This window comes from Rhipicephalus microplus, chromosome 8 (assembly GCF_043290135.1).
Source record: "Rhipicephalus microplus isolate Deutch F79 chromosome 8, USDA_Rmic, whole genome shotgun sequence".
NCBI classification, from domain to species: Eukaryota; Metazoa; Arthropoda; class Arachnida; order Ixodida; family Ixodidae; genus Rhipicephalus; species Rhipicephalus microplus.
Genome location: NC_134707.1, coordinates 69,332,495 through 69,348,599, shown reverse-complemented (window position 1 = coordinate 69,348,599; position 16,105 = coordinate 69,332,495). Strand labels below are relative to the sequence as shown.

At 47.4% G+C, this 16,105-nt stretch overlaps 1 protein-coding gene across 1 annotated transcript; it reads left to right on the top strand.

Annotated features, from left to right (window-relative positions):
- Window positions 1-12,246: 12,246 nt before the first annotated feature.
- Window positions 12,247-14,168, top strand: LOC142769140 (uncharacterized). The gene is made up of 2 exons (XM_075872091.1): window positions 12,247-12,983; window positions 14,027-14,168. Exons 1-2 carry the CDS (start codon window positions 12,621-12,623, stop codon window positions 14,042-14,044), a joined length of 381 nt encoding a protein of 126 aa, XP_075728206.1. The 5' UTR covers window positions 12,247-12,620; the 3' UTR covers window positions 14,045-14,168.
- Window positions 14,169-16,105: the final 1,937 nt, after the last annotated feature.

The window sequence follows — 16,105 nt, the reverse complement described above, 5'->3', positions numbered from 1 at the left end:
GCGTCATTTGTGAGTGAGAAAAGCGGGGAACGTTTCGACATACTTTCCATTTTTCGCGTTACATTCCAATTTATTGGTGCCGGGTTCATTGATTCACCTTTGTGGCATAGCTGTGACTTTTTAAAATTCTCAAATATCTCAACTGATAGTGAACGTTGAAGTGATTGAAATCCAAATTAAAACACATGTTTTAGAAGAGATGAACCAGAGATTCACCGCGCTTATCAAAAAGTTTTAGGGGTGAAACCTTTAGCTGGTTTTCATTGTGCTGGTAAAAGAAACGTGTATTGTCGCACTGACTGCGACAGCCGTCAAAAAAGTCGAGCAGTGGTTCGCGTTCCTTTAGGCAACCACAGTATTCACGGGCAAGCATGTGCGTGAAGCTTAAACGGTGTTCATTGCGGAAAACGAAATCTATCTCTCTATTATTGTGTCAATCTTTACTTTCTCATTTTACTCTCCTGTGCATTTTCATACCAATTTTTTTCGCCGTCACTTTTCTCTCCCCCACCTTAGCTGTGCTGGATCATACACGGCTAATATACAATACCCTCTCCCTTTCACTCATCGTCACCCTCATATGTGCCTTCTTTCCTTTACAGAAAGCAGCAAGCTTCCGTCATTCCTTCTGGAAACCAGCCTGGGTAGATGCGAGTCGCGGTTGATCATTCGCCTGCGTACTCAAAGCGCCTGGCTTGCAGCATGCTTGTATTCCGCGGGTCGCTCGCCATTGTCTGCGCGCTGAAGGTGCGGCGAGAGTGAAGTGCTATAGCATATTATTTGCCCCTGCCCTGCCATGTCCATGTCCACAGAACACCGCGTCCTGAGGAGCCATTACCACCTACTCGGTCTGCCTGCGGCAACGGTGGAAGACATCCTTTTTGTGCGCACTCGATGACGTAAGCCCTCCGTGCCCTTCTTGAGATCTGTACGTCTTGAGTTCTGTGCGGCCATATTATTGATAATATCGCATTGTGCTACTAACTTCATCAACAACTGTCTTTTTCTCAAGCCTTTCACTTTTCCTTTTTCTTTTCTGCTGTTCCGATGATCTTTACTTTCCCCTCCCCATCTCTAAAAGCGCGGAGACGGTCACAGTGACAAGAGGCGAGAAATAACGTTCTTTTCATTTCTTCCTCTTTCATTAAACTCGTTAAGTTGCTGCCATAAGTTTAAGGAATTTCACATAGCGCCACAAGATGGCTCTTTTTATCGCAGTTGTGGGTGACGAAAACAAAGGTTTATAACTACAGTTCAACGGTCAGACTAGAAGGGGATGAGGCCATGAATTATATAATTGTGTATATACTACAGTTTTTTATATTTTTTGTACCAATCAAATGGAAAGGGGTAGCCAACGCCAAGTAACGGTGACAAAAACTCCTCCGTTTATTTTCTATTTCTATAAAAATATATAAAATAATTGATACAGGAATATTTATACACTAAGAAAGCACTGCATGCGCTGTACCAGATGAGGATGAACCAAATAGCGCAGTGGTTCTATTGAGACAACTAGAGTAGGATAGGGCATAGATAAGGGAATATAATAGCACATTAACAGTGCCTGATGGCATCCAAATTATGCTAATAATGAAACTAAGACCTAACTATTAGAAAACATTAAGAGAGGCAGCGAGCAATGCAATAATGGGTGGTGAAGCCTCCAATGAATGGAAAATAAGCAGCATGATGTGATCTCTCAAGGATAGGGGTACATAGCCGATATAAACAACTTCCATTCTATAACAGCGACATTAGTACTTTACAGGCTGGTGACGCAGATAGTAAAAGAAAGGCTACAGACACGGGTAGAAAATGAGGAAGGGCATGGAGAACTACAAAATGGGTTCCACAAACGAAGGAAGTAGAAGGAAAATCTTTTTTCATTGATGCAGTGCATTGAAATAGCGGAAAAGAAACACAGGCCCTTGTGGGTAACATTTAGAGATGTCAAGGAAGCTTACGACAGTGTGATGCAAGAAGAATTGTGGAGAATGCTGAACACACCAGATGTGGAAGATGAAATAATTAATTTTCTAAAAGATATTTGTAAAAGTGATGAGGTAGTTATCAAAGGGGAAGAACAGGTATCTGAACATATAAATATACAACGCGGGCTTGGACAACAATGTCCCTTGTCACCTTTGTTATTTATGCTGTATCTTTACGGACTAGAAGCCAAATTAAAGGGGAGTAGACTCGGCTTCAGCCTCGCTTTTGCCAAGCAAGTAAAACACATTACACAGTCATTACCAGCATTGATGTATGCAGATGATATAGCAATAATAGCCGACAGCAAGGAAGATCTGAAGGGATTGATAGACATCTGTGGTAATGAGAGAGACTTGAAGTTTAGTTTGAAGTTCAGCAGAGGAAAATAGGCAATCTTAATTTTTAATAATAACAAAGGCAGTGAGCAAAAGATACAGGATCCAGGATACAGGTAGTCACGCTAGAAATGGTGGATAAAAACAAATATTTGGGCACATGGATAAATAACGGTGCTGAGTATCTAAGGGAGCATGAAAGATACGTAATGACTAAGGGTAACAGCAATGCAGCTGTATTAAAAAATAGGGCACTGTCGAACTACAATAAGTATGGCGTTGTGGTAGGGATTTAAAAAGGTGTCATGGTCCCTGGTTTGACGTTCGGCAATGTGGTCTTGTGCATGAAATCATAGGTTCAAGCAAGATTGGAAAAACACAACGTGGCATTGGTAAGCTTGCTTTGAGAGCACACGGGAATATCCCAAATCAGGGGGTACAGGGTGACATAGGATGGACACCATTTGAGTGAAGAGAAGCTAGCAGCAAGATAGAATTTGAGGAGCAATTGAGAAAAATGATAGAGGTGCTTTGGGCTAAGAAAGCTTTTAGGCTACTTGTACATGAAGAATGTTGATACTAAACGGAGGAAGTGAGCTCGCGAATTGTCAAGCAAGAATTTAGACAACAGCCGGATATTAACGAACGAAGGAGGAATGTCATCATCTTTTTATACTCAAGAACAGCCATCCGGTGATTCTCATCTTGCTTCGTCTCTACTACGGCTACTCACATCACGAATAAGGTACCTACTCAGGAAAATGAAGTGGATCTTCCCCTGACACATACTGCATGGTTCCCAGCCCATATGGGTAATCTCTCGTCTTGCCCGACATGCAATACAAACGAGAGGGCTTACCAGCTAGCGCGAACTAGCTACGCGTGGCGGTGAGCGGCTCTCTCACAGGGGTAGGGAACGAGGATGTATGAACTTCAAGGATCCATTGATTACATTTCACGAGATCACCACAGCTTATATACTAGGGTGCAGAGTTTTCCCTCTTTCGCACCCTAAATTGAATAAAGGACAAGCAGTTACACTTCGGCAACTAAAGATGCAAACGTACATCACACCAACCATACTGCACAGACTCGACCCAGATTTCTCATCCCACTGCCCGCACTGTCATCACGAGTACTGTAATTTTGAACACAAGCTCTGGTTGTGCCCCTTTAACTCGGGGTCAGAACTACCAGACCAAACCACTTCGGAGGCTGCCACGCGCAGCACGGAATACGACAACAAACTCCTGGTCGTCCAGAGGGCACGGGACATCGCCGAGAGACTCCATCGCCCGGCACCATCCTGGACAGAGCCACCTGACTGAGCTAGCAGGGCCTCCAGTCCCGTCCAGTCTCTGCCGCCTTTGGACCAAAATAAAGTTCTCCCAAATAAAACCAAAAAGAAACATCAGTTAAGAAGAAGGTGAACGAAACAGAGAGAGGGAGAGAGGGACATGTGAAAGATTGGAATGCTTAAGAAATCATCACTGGAGACCTACCGAATGTTCAAGCAGGTAATTGCAAAAGAAAATATCTACGCTAATTCTCGAGGTAGTTCTCTGCTCTTCGAGGCCAGAATGGGAGTATTGCGGACCAAGACATACCTAGCTAAATATGAAGGCCCAGACATGGCATGCAGTGCGCGTGGAAAGAAGGAGAAAACGGCTTAATAATCGATAATGTTCTGTAAAGGGATCCGCCTATTATAATAGCACGGAACTTTTCAAAGCATTGCGGTTTAGGGACAGTGAAGACAAATACGACTTTAAACGGGTAGAAATAACCAGGAGGAGGCTAAATAATTGGTGGCTACAATCAAAGCTTGAGTAAAATTCAATTCTTGAACACATAGTGATAGTACTTAACTTTATGGCAAGGTGGCATGAGTCACCGCCCGATCTAAAGAACACAGCCGGATCCATCCATCCATCCATCCATCCATCCATCCATCCATCCATCCATCCATCCATCCATCCATCCATCCATCCATCCATCCATCCATCCATCCCTCCATCCATCCATCCATCCATCCATCCATCCATCCATCCATCCATCCATCCATCCATCGATCCATCCATCCATCCATCCATCCATCCATCCATCCATCCATACATCCACCCTTCCGTCCATCTGTCCATCCGTCCATCCGTCCGTCTATGCATCCGTCCGTGATCATTTAAAGAAACTTGCTGCTAGCCGGATATGTAAATCATCAATGGAAACGAGCATGGTCTGTGTGCTGCCTCGGGAGAACATTACAAAACCATTTTTCTTTCTCTCACCCTGTCGCAATCATTTACTGCAGATGACAACGGGGTCATAGAGTTTCGCAAATATACATTAGAGGGAACTCTGGCGCTACTGCCTATGAGAGCTGCAACGCACGGCGCTTCAGCAAGCATGGGAATGATGCAGAGTACACAAATATGTCTAATCTTCGTATTACTGTCTTCATGTGTGTTCGAGTGGCTAGGAGCTGTTCTGTCACGAAACGTAAAATAAATAAATGTTCAGCGGTTACACCTCACAACCTTAACTTTCAAGCTTACCATTTCAAATAGGTTCAGAAGGTTTAAAACAGTTTGTTCTTTCCGTCGAAGCAATACCGAAACACAGCAATAAACGAAGCCACAAGTGTGATTACCGGCCCGCAAGTACGAAGACTAGGTCAATCCGTTTACTACCCATAACTCCCATGGTCGCTAAACAATCGTAGCGCCAAAGTCCCTGCTAATTTTATCAAGCAAACTCTATGAATGACATGTTTTATTTGCCTTACACTTCGCTGTTCGCCTCCTACATAATTTCCTTTCCCGCTTCCCTGCTATGCTGTAATACGCACTTCTATGCCGTTACACACTCTCCCCTTTCTATTCCCTGCTCCTCACTCTGATATAACAGATTTCAAACCTATATACTGCCGCAATCACTTGCAATCCTTAACGCTTTGCTTGGGACGCACGTGGCTAGTGTGTATGTGCGCTCCATCATGAAGGCGTGATCCGTGAACTTATCTTCGTGCCGCGTTTTATCGGAAAACGCCCCTCGCCAATAAGCCGAGGGCAGCCGTGGGCACCGGTGTAGTAGTTCGCCATCTGTACAGCGGTTCACTTGTTTCTTTCGTGCGCAGGTCAGTCCAGTGAAATAAAAGATTGTGGCGGCTTGCTCCTGATTCTGTCGTGCACGTTCCTTCATCGTCACGGCTGCGTGACAACTGGTGGAGGTGATGGGTATGCACCAGGTCCCTGAGCCGAAAGCTGCACGGAAGGACGAGGCCCCCAAAAGCAGCGATGCGACTCGCAGTAGCCGCCGCCAGAATGGTTGCCACCGCAACCCGGAACACTACCGGAGTGCACTCGACAGAAAAAAGAAGACTCGACGTCAACCATGAGCCTACCAGCTGCGCCTACCCCTGTCATCTTGCAACAGCCTCGAGTGCCTCCAACCTTCCACGGCTCGCCTGCAGAAGATGCAGAAAATTGGCTCGACCAATTCACTCGGGTGGCTTCACTAAACAAATGGGATGACGAGATGAAGGTGAGTCACGTTTCCTTCGCCCTCGACGGCCCCGCTAAAACGTTGTTTGAAAACCACGAGGCCTCTTTGACTACGTGGGAGGTGTTCAAGACTGATTTCTTGAGGACGTTTACCAACATGCTGCGCAAAGAAAGGGCTGAAATTCTGCTCCAATCGAGGATCCAAAAGCCTAACGAATTTGTGCCTCTATACGTCGGGGAAATGAAGCTCCTCATCCGCCGTGTGTATCCGAACATGGCAGAAGAAAAGCAAGTTGGCCTTCTAATGCGAGGAGTAACAGAGTCCCTTTTCGCTGGCATAGTTCGCAACTCGCCGCAAACCGTTGCCGAGTTCACGCAAGATGCATCCACCATTGAGAAGACCTTAGATTCACGGAACCGCCAGTACAACCGTACAGCGCACATTGCTTCCTTGAACCCTCAAGCAACGTTTGCAAGTACCAGCAACTTGCATGAAATAATACGCGAAGTCGTCCGCGAGGAGCTGCGGCTACTTATACCATCACCCTCGCAGTCTCTAGAAGCGTCCCTCACGAATGTCATACGCGACGAAGTTCGCATTGCTTTGGGTGTTTCTCGGACGGCGACTCCATGTCAAGAAAACCAGGGAATAAGTTACGCTGCCGCAGTACGCAGCCCAAGGGGTACTGCCAACATGCGCCGTGAGCATTACGAACCACCCCAGCGATCGCTGTCACCCGTCCACTCACGTGCTTTTTTGGAAGCGCCGCGAAAAGCAGGCCTCTGGAGAAGCCCCGGCCAACAACGCCCGCTATGCTTTCACTGCGGTGAGCCAGGCCACATCTTCAGATACGGCCCTTACAAACGCTAGGGACTTCGTGGTTTTGCCCTCAACGCACCACGACCGCGACCCGGACAGCGATCACGTGAAGTTGAAGACTACTTGCGCCATGCCGAGTATCCGCCCACCCGTCCGTCACGATCACCGCCATACAGCCGCTACACATCGCCAGGCCGTGGCAACGCGGCGGCCGCGCGAGGAAGGTCCCCGAGCCCTCGTAGGGGAAACTGACTAAAGCAGCCTTTAGAGACGAGGTTGCTTGCCGGCGAATGGACGAAGAACCTTCACTGATCATACCACACGACGACGACGCCCCGACGGAGACACCACGGCTGCTACGACGACACTTCGCACTAAGTTCGACGGCACGCCCCAACCTCACTTGCAGCACTCGCAGAAGCCGTGATTCAACACCAAGACTAACGTCCAACTCGAGATCTAGAGTCTCTGACCTAGACGTACTTGTAGACGGCCGTAGTGTAACAGCACTTATCGACACAGACGCCGACTTTTCTGTAATAAGCGGAGCCTTCACAGAGCAACTAAAGAAGGTAATGACAAGATGGGTTGGTCCCGTGATTCGCACAGCCGGAGGCGATCTCGTGTTGCCAGCGGGCCGATGCACAGCACGAGTGACTGTCAGTGGACGTACTTACCCAGTGTGCTTCATAGTCCTGCAGCAGTGTTCCTGCGATGTCATCTTGGGCATGGATTTTCTGACCGAACATCGAGCAATCATCGACCATCAATCAAGACAGATCACACTTTCCACGGGCCAAACCATTCAGTCGAAGACCACCCTAGGGCACCACACCATCCTGCGTGTTCTAGATGAAGTAAGCATTCCACCGAGGTCAAGCGTCATAATACCAGTGGTTACAAGCAACACCGAGGATGTTGAAGGCGTGATCGCGGGAAACAGGCAGTTCCTCTTAGACCAACAGCCCGGCGTCGCTAGAGGCATCACTTACTTCAAGAATAGACAAGCTGACGTACTCGTAACCAACTTCGGCAGGGAACACCGACACCTCAACAAAGGCAGCACGATCAGCTTCTTAGATGAAGTAGGGGACATTCCAGGCACGTTCGCCATCTCCGACCAATCCCACCAAGACTCGTCAATGCAAAACCAGCCGCCTGCATTCTACATCAACCCTGAGCTTCCCAGTGACAGGCAAAATCAGATCCGCATTCTCCTAGAAAGCTACGGTCACTGTTTCGCAACCTCGTCCAAGGTGCCGAAAACGCCAATCGCCAAGCATCGGATCATAACCAGTGAGCACGACCGACCTCCCCGCAAACCCCGTACCGTGTGTCACCGCGAGAGCGTGAAGCAATTCGGAAACAAGTGGACGAAATGCTTCGCGATGACGTCATTCAACCTTCAAAAAGCCCTTGGGCAGCACCAGTCGTTCTCGTAAAGAAAAAAAAGACGGAAGCCTCCAGTTCTGCATCGACTATCGAGGGCTAAACAACATAACGAAGAAAGATGTCTACCCGCTCCCAAGGATAGACGACACCCTAGACCGACTCTGTCATGCCAAGTACTTCTCGTCCATGGACCTCAAAAGTGGATATTAGCAGATTGAAATCGACGAAAGGGACAGAAAAAAGACGGCTTTCTTCACTCCGGACGGGTTATTCGAGTTTAAGGTCATGCCATTTGGGCTTTGTTCCGCACCGGCAACGTTTCAACGGCTAATGAACACGGTGTAGGCAGGCCTGAAATGGCAAACCTGCCTCGTGTATCTCGACGACGTCGTAGTGTTTGCGCCAACCTTTGACGAACACATGCGAAGACTCAGGGCCGTACTCAATGCAATCAAGTCTTCAGGACTTGCCTTAAAGCCTGAGAAGTGCCGCTTTGCATATCATGAGCTGTTATTTCTTGGCCATATCATCCGCCCGGACGGTGTACGACCCAACCCCCAGAAGACGTCCGCTATTGAGCATTTTCTGCGGCCGACAGACAAGAAAGCCGTACGAAGGTTCCTTGGCTTGTGTGCTTACTACCAAAGGTTTGTGAGGAATTTTTCATGCATAGCTGAACCTTTGACGAAGCTAACAAAGGCTGATGTACCATTTCAATGGAAAGAGCCGCAAGAAAAAGCCTTTAGGAACCTCCAACGTCGTTTAGTTCCCTCCCATCCTCTCACACTTCGACGAAGATGTCCAAACTGAAATTCATACCGACGCAAACAGCGTGTGCATAGGCGCGGTCCTTGTTCAGAAAAGCAACGGGTTTGAGAGAGTGATCGCATACGCTAGCCGTTCGCTGTCGAAGGCGGAGAGTAACTGTTTAACTACCGAGAAGGAGTGTCTCGCAATCATTTGGGCGACATTGAAATTCCGTTCTTACATTTACGGACGACCATGCAAGGTTGTCAGTGACCATCACGCCCTCTGCTGGCTTGCAAATTTGAAAGATCCCTCCAGCCGCCTAGCACGATGGAGTCTTCGTCTCCAGGAATTTGATGTCACCGTAACATACAAGTGTGGAAGGAAGCATTAGGACGCAGACTGCTTGTCAAGGGCCCCTGTTGATGAAGCCCCAAAGAACGACGATGACAATGACAGCTTCCTTGGATCTATCAGTAGCAGCACTTTTGCGCAACAGCAACGCGCAAACCCTGACCTCAAGCGTCTCTATGAATACCTGGAAGGCAAAACTTCATCACCACCTGCATCAATTGAGCGGGGACTCTCATCCTTCTGTTTTCAAAATGGCATCATCCTAAAGAACTTTGCGCCCAATAAGACTACGTATCTTATTGTCGTTCCCAGCAACCTTCGAGAAGAAATTCTACAGGTTTTCCACGACGAACCGACTGCTGGACACCTTGGATATGCACGCACTCTTCGCCGAATCCAAGAGAAATTCTACTGGCCACGACTGCCCACTGACGTCGTGCGGTACGTAAAGACTTGCCGTGAATGCCAACGAAGAAAGAGGCCACCGACCAGGCCAGCCGGGCTGCTGAACCCCATACCACCCCCAGCAAAGCCTTTCCAACAGATCGGAATGAACCTTCTCGCTCCCTTCCCGACATCAACTTCTGGCAATAAAATGATAATCGTAGCAACTGACTACCTCACCTGTTATGCCGAAGCAAAAACCTTGGCGAACGGAATAGCAGATGAGGTCGCTAAGTTTTTTGTCAACTGCATCCTGTTGCGACACGGTGCCCCCAAGGTCCTTATCAAGGACAGGGGAACAGCGTTCACGGCAGAGCTAATGCAAGCTATTCTGCACCACAGTCAAACCAGCCACCGGAAGACTACTGCGTATCATCCGCCGACAAACGACCTCGTGGAACAGCTGAACAAAACTATCGCTGACATGCCTGCCATGTATGTCGATGCAGAACACAAAATCTGGGACAGCATCCTTCCATTCGTCGTGTTTGCCTAGAACACTGCAATACAAGGAAACACACGCATGACGCCTTTTAGCCTCGTCTACGGTAGAGAGGCAGCTACAACGTTGGACGCCATGCTCCCAGATGTCACAGAAGAGAACTACAACGTCGCCACCTACCTTCAACGTGCAGAACAAGCCCTCCAACTTGCACGCCTGCGGATGAAGGAACAGCAGCCCGTAGACGCTCGACGTTACAACTTACGCCACCGCCATACGAAATACAAACCGGGAGACCATGTGTTAATTTGGACCCCCATTCACCACCAAAAACTCAGCGAAAATTTGTTGTGCCGTAATTTTGGACCTTACAAGGTCATACGTTGTGTTAGTGAACTGAACTATGAAGTTGTCCCCGATGGGGCGGCGACACCACAACGGCACCGCGCTAACCCAGAACTTGTGCATGTCGTGCGCCTTAAACCTTATTACACGCGGTAATAGACCTTACAGTTTGCAATGTCAACTGCGAATTTCGATCGTCCTTTTTGTTCTCGTGTGTTCTTATGACACTCTTCTCGGTTTTCAATGTTTGCTCTTTTAAGCATCGGGCCGATGCCTATTTAAAAGGGGAGTAATGCCGCAATCACTTGCCAACCTTATCGCTTTGCTTGTGACGCACATGGCTAGTGTGTACCTGCGCTCCATCAGGAAGGCGTGATCGGTGAATTTATCTTCGTGCCGCGTTTTATCGAAAAACGCCCCTCGCCAATAAGCCGAGGGCAGCCGTGGGCACCGGTGTAGTAGTTCGCCATCTGTACGGAGGCTCGCTTGTTTCTTTCGGGCGCAGGTCAGCCCAGTAAAATAAAAGATTGTTGCGGCTTGCTGCTGATCCTGTTGTGCACGTTCCTTCATCGTCACGGCTGCGTGACAAGACTTTATCACTGCTCTTTCTGTACTATTTTATAGAAATTTTGAAGGAGAGAAGGATCTCCTCCTTTTTTCGTGGTCGCATGACAATCTCAAAGCCGACTTTGCAGCCCCGGCCGTGAATTTTCGGGGATCGCGCATGTTAACAAAAGTCAAGAGAGCACTATGACAGTGCCTTTTGAGCCATTAATAAAAAGGTCTACATACGACTACGCTGTTCATAGCCTTCTAATTTACTTTGTGTTTCTCGCCATCGCATCCCTCCTCCGCATCCTTGCTCACCTTTCCTGCCCCGCATTCGCATTATCTAAAACCATATTTGACAATTCAACACACATCTATGCTACCCATACTTGTTTTCACGAGGAAGGCCAATAGACAGCCTATAGATGACTTGAGGCATGATATAAGAGCAAGAGCTCCTTCGGCACTCTGCACACAAAGATAACGAGTTATCAATGTTTTTGGTGGTGCAAAAACTACGCTGAAAAACTAGGATGCACAAATTTACGTGACACTGAACTTCCACTGATGTATTTGGTAACTGATTTCGTGAGAATGCACATTTGGTATTTGTGTTCATGAGACCAGGAAATGATGCTGAGATCTGGAGTCATTACGTGGTCATTACGTCCCTTTAAGTGTAAGCGATCAATTTTATTAGTCATAGGGACTATTTTCGAAACTATGTTTCTGGGCGGCATCAGCGGAGTCACTTATCAAGTTCTCTCTAGCCTTCGCAAAAACAATAAAGCGATCATGCTAACATGGTTAGGAACTACCCACTTTATAACGTGGTAGAAAAACGGTACAAAACGAACTAAAGGTGTGAGGCCAAACAGTTTATCACTTAGCATAGGCACACATTCACAAGTTGCTGTTGCATGATTAATGCTGCTACCATAATTTATGCGATCTTACGCTGCAGGGCTGCACACAGATTTGTAAAGAGTTTAACTGACTTGGTGAGTATAAGTGAGGCGTGCTTTGTAAGAGTGTGTATCGTTTTGCTTCTGTATTTTTTCCGCGACGGCATGCAGCTGATCGAGGTAACCCTTAGGATCAAATTGAGAGTAATTTTTTGAGAGCTGTAAGCGAATATCAGCCACAAATATTTATAATGGCCGACAACGTCGACGTAATATAAGTCAGATAGGTTCTCAACAAGCAGGTGTGAAATATTAGACGTGTTTTTTTGAAATACTCATGCCTTTAGGGCAATGAAAGTAGAAAATACGTTCTCATCACTGAAATAATAATATTAAAAGCCAATATTCTACAGCTCTTTTTTGCTCTAAAAGCATATCGAGATTCTTTTACATGACTGAAAATTATGATTACAGCCACCAACCTGTGGCTCCCGCTTTGAGGCGTTGAATACAAGATTATGTCACTTCTTGAGGCAGGGAGTATTTCAGCAGCGCCGTTTTCAGCACTCGTCCTCAGTTAACGCGCATTGAGCCACAAGTTTGCAGGAGCGACTCATTGCACCACCCAGCGAAACCCACCAAGGTGAACGTGACTAGCCGCAAGATCAATATACTGATTCCGCAATCACTTAGTCGACGGGTTCGTCCTGGAAGCATGGACCAAGGCCGCAAGCAGTGTATTTGTCACTTCTGCCCGGAGTGCCAGTAGAGGACCCGGGCAAACCTACCAGCATGGTTGAGAAGCAGCCAGGTGTGAAGGAGCTCGAGGAACAGAAGCGGAAGTTTGAAGAAGCAGGTGAAGCCGGCTTCGCCGGCTCTGCTTTACTGGCCACTAAAGCTTCGGCATCTGCCGAGCGGCTAGTTGCATTTGCCATCGTGTTTCGCCCTGGTGGTAGCGACAGCAGCAGTTCGACAGACAGCAGCCCGAAGACGGACACGTCCGGCATCGGCTTCGTTGTCGACATTGGACGGACACGGCCGACGTCGGCTCTGAAGACTCAGAAGGTCAGACCCTCAAAAAAAGGACATGAATCGAGGTCCAAGTCTGCCATAGAAAGGGACCCGAAGCCAGGCCCCTCTGTAGACATGAAGCTGGTAAGTGACTGTATTTTATTTGCTACTGTAATTATGTTGGTGCATGAGGGGCCGGGTAGTCTTCAGAACTTTAGTGCGTGGGGCTAAAAAACTTTTTCTATTGCTTGAGCTCACTTCGCATATCTAAAAGGTTTGAGAGCCTGTCACCACGAACTGGTTACTGTCATTGGCCTACGCAAATGGTGGCAGAGATTACCTTTTGTACACTAGGTATTCGGGCAATGCTATGCTGTCTCAAATTTATGTACCTCATTCTACACAACAAACCTAAAATATATTCAAACACATACATTTTGTTCAACACTTGCAGACAAACTGGTCAAAAGCATCACCTCAAACTCTCAAAATACTTATGTGCAGTATATGTTCCCAGTAAATGTATATATTCTCAATATATCGGACAGCCACATCAAGTCAAGCAAATAAACATTTCTTTCATGTGCTCGCCTCCCTTCATTTCTATCGTTTGCTTGTTGCATATTCGCCCCGTGCTTGGTCGATTCACAAACGTCCTAATAGCTGTTTGCTGTGCCAAATACGAAATTTTCATTTTGCTTCTGTTTGAGCTTCTGTCCAACGCTAGAGGCACACTGGTCAACACCACGTTCGAGTCCCTCAAAATATGCGTTTTAAATGCTCACATTCCACCCGTGGCATTGTTGCGCGGTATCTGCGCACTACCCAAACTCGTCTTTTTCAACTGGCAAGTGTGCTGCAAGGCTTAACCCACTGTTGACAATACTTAAGATATTTCTTGGCTGCTGTTCTTTATTTCATCTGCATAGTTTCACGCTCTTTTGCCACTGCTACTTTTTAAACAATCACTGTTATCTACCACCGCACACATTGCGCACAAACCACGTGTGTGCGTAACCCAGCTCACTTCATTGCTGCACCGTTGATAATATCACAGCAGCCTTCGATTGCTCCTGCTAACGCGCATCGCTTCCATTTGCTTCCAGCCTCGTTGATATACAACCTTAAATAATTTCTACTATCCTGTGCCATGCCATTTTTTTCTTCACTTTGCTTTATTATTTCAGCCTCTTGCCGGTCCGTGAACAACTTCACAGCCATGGATTGCAGCGCAATAGCCAGCGTCTTGGGCACCATTGATAAAGCGACGTGCACTGCATTTCTCAAGAGCTTTCATCTTTAGACAATAAACGTGCGTTTATTTCAGTATTATGGCTCTTTTGTTACGACGTTTGTTGTCCTGATGTTTATGGAAATAATGCATTTTTGTATGGCCTGACAGTCTGGCCTGGTTTGGCTACCTTACCCAAATTTGTCTACTTTTAACGCAAGAGCGTTAAAGAGCTCGTTAAGCAGACACTCTGTCGTTGCAGTTGGCGTCGTTGTTGTGAGCGAAAAAAAATGGCTGCATATCCACGGAGTGAATGATGGAGAGTGGGGTGAAGCATTCGTCCGTCCATTCGTTCTTCCTTCCGTCCGTCCATGCGTCCGTCTGTGTGACCGTCAATTGGTCCATCCGCCCATCCGTTCGTGCGTCTGTTCGTGCGTTCATTCTGCGTTTGTCCATGCATCCGCCCCTGCGTGCGTTTATGTGTCCATCCATGCATCTGTCGGTGTGTCCATTCGTCCACCTATTCAACACTCCAAGTATCACCATCTCGCATCCTGTCATCATTTATTCCCCAAATAGAAGCACCACCATCCAGCAGATATTCCAAGGACTAAACGAGAGGTGGCACACGCACACTTTCTTACGGTTTGCGCTTTGGGTGTAATTCCCAACTTTAACCACCTCGAGTTCATGGTATATACTAGTTCACTTTATTCATGGCACTGCGGCCCCAACGCTCGCTAAACCTTTCTAAAACCAAGGAGGTTACGCCAAGCGAGTATAACGTAGCAACCTTTTCCTGTCAGATTGTGCTCAATATACATGCCAACGGCTGCTAATGGAGATTAGCAGCGATTGCTCCTGTCTCCCATTCCCGAATGCCGAATGCTCCTCTCTCTCATTCCCCATTAGCAGTCATTGGCATGTACATTGAGCACTATTTTTTATTGTTCAACAACGCACAGAAGAAATCTCTCACTGGCACCACCTTGGAGGTCTAAATGTTATACTTGCTACTTACTACAACGGCTACGAGAGACGAACGGGTGCCGCTATAAGGAGCTTCGCCCCTAAAACACGTTATGCGTGACTGGTGAATTCAGAACTATGCAAATAAACTAAAGTGATGAAAAATCCTAGAGCGGACCGGGGACCGAATCAGGGTTGTTTGTGTTCTAGTGGAGATCGAAAGTCGTTCACATGACAAGCGTATGTTTTACTGCATGGCCACGCCTCTGCTTGAGAAAACAGTGAAAATAACTTCCTCTGCTTGGAAATGCAGTAAATATAGCATTCGTGCTTCACAAACACACGCGTCCTGTATACATGCTTAACAATGCGACATGGAACATTGCAGTATTATTGCGTGGTACAAGCGTCCATTTCCAACGGCTGTAAAAGTACGAGATTATCGTGAAGGCTCCGCGATTGAAAGCCGATGCCCCACTACAAAAGGCACACACGCTACTGCACCTTTTCCCTTAAACCCACGTATAGGGTACTGTTATGACCGGCCCTAGGGAACCAAGCAAGTAGAGTTTGGGGGAGAACCGGTTCTTGACCGACGGGGTCGTCCACCCCCACCTCCCCATTCAGGCTCCTCCTCTTACCGGGAGAACTCCGGACTCTGCTGTGCGTTCGTGACCATGTTTGGTAACATTTTAGGGCGCCGTGACCATATATGGACTCCGTGTTAGGTTGTGCCACTCCATGTGTTGTGAGAGGTGTTTCCCCCTCCCTCGTGGCCGAGGTGCCGGGGACACCGTATTGGCTGACGATGCGGACAAGGCGCCCAGTGTCAACAACGTGGCGCTATAAAATGCCGAAGACGTTTTGTATCACACTCACTCTTCTCTCTTTGGGTCAGTTGACCACTTCTCCACATGTAAATAAATCTCTGTTGTTCGTTCGGGCGCTTCTTCTCGCTGAATTGTTGAACGATGGATCCTGCGACGGAACCAGCTACCGAAAACGAGACCGGCAGGACCCGGAGTCCCAACAACTGGATGGCAGCGGTGGGATGCTGATAACCCCG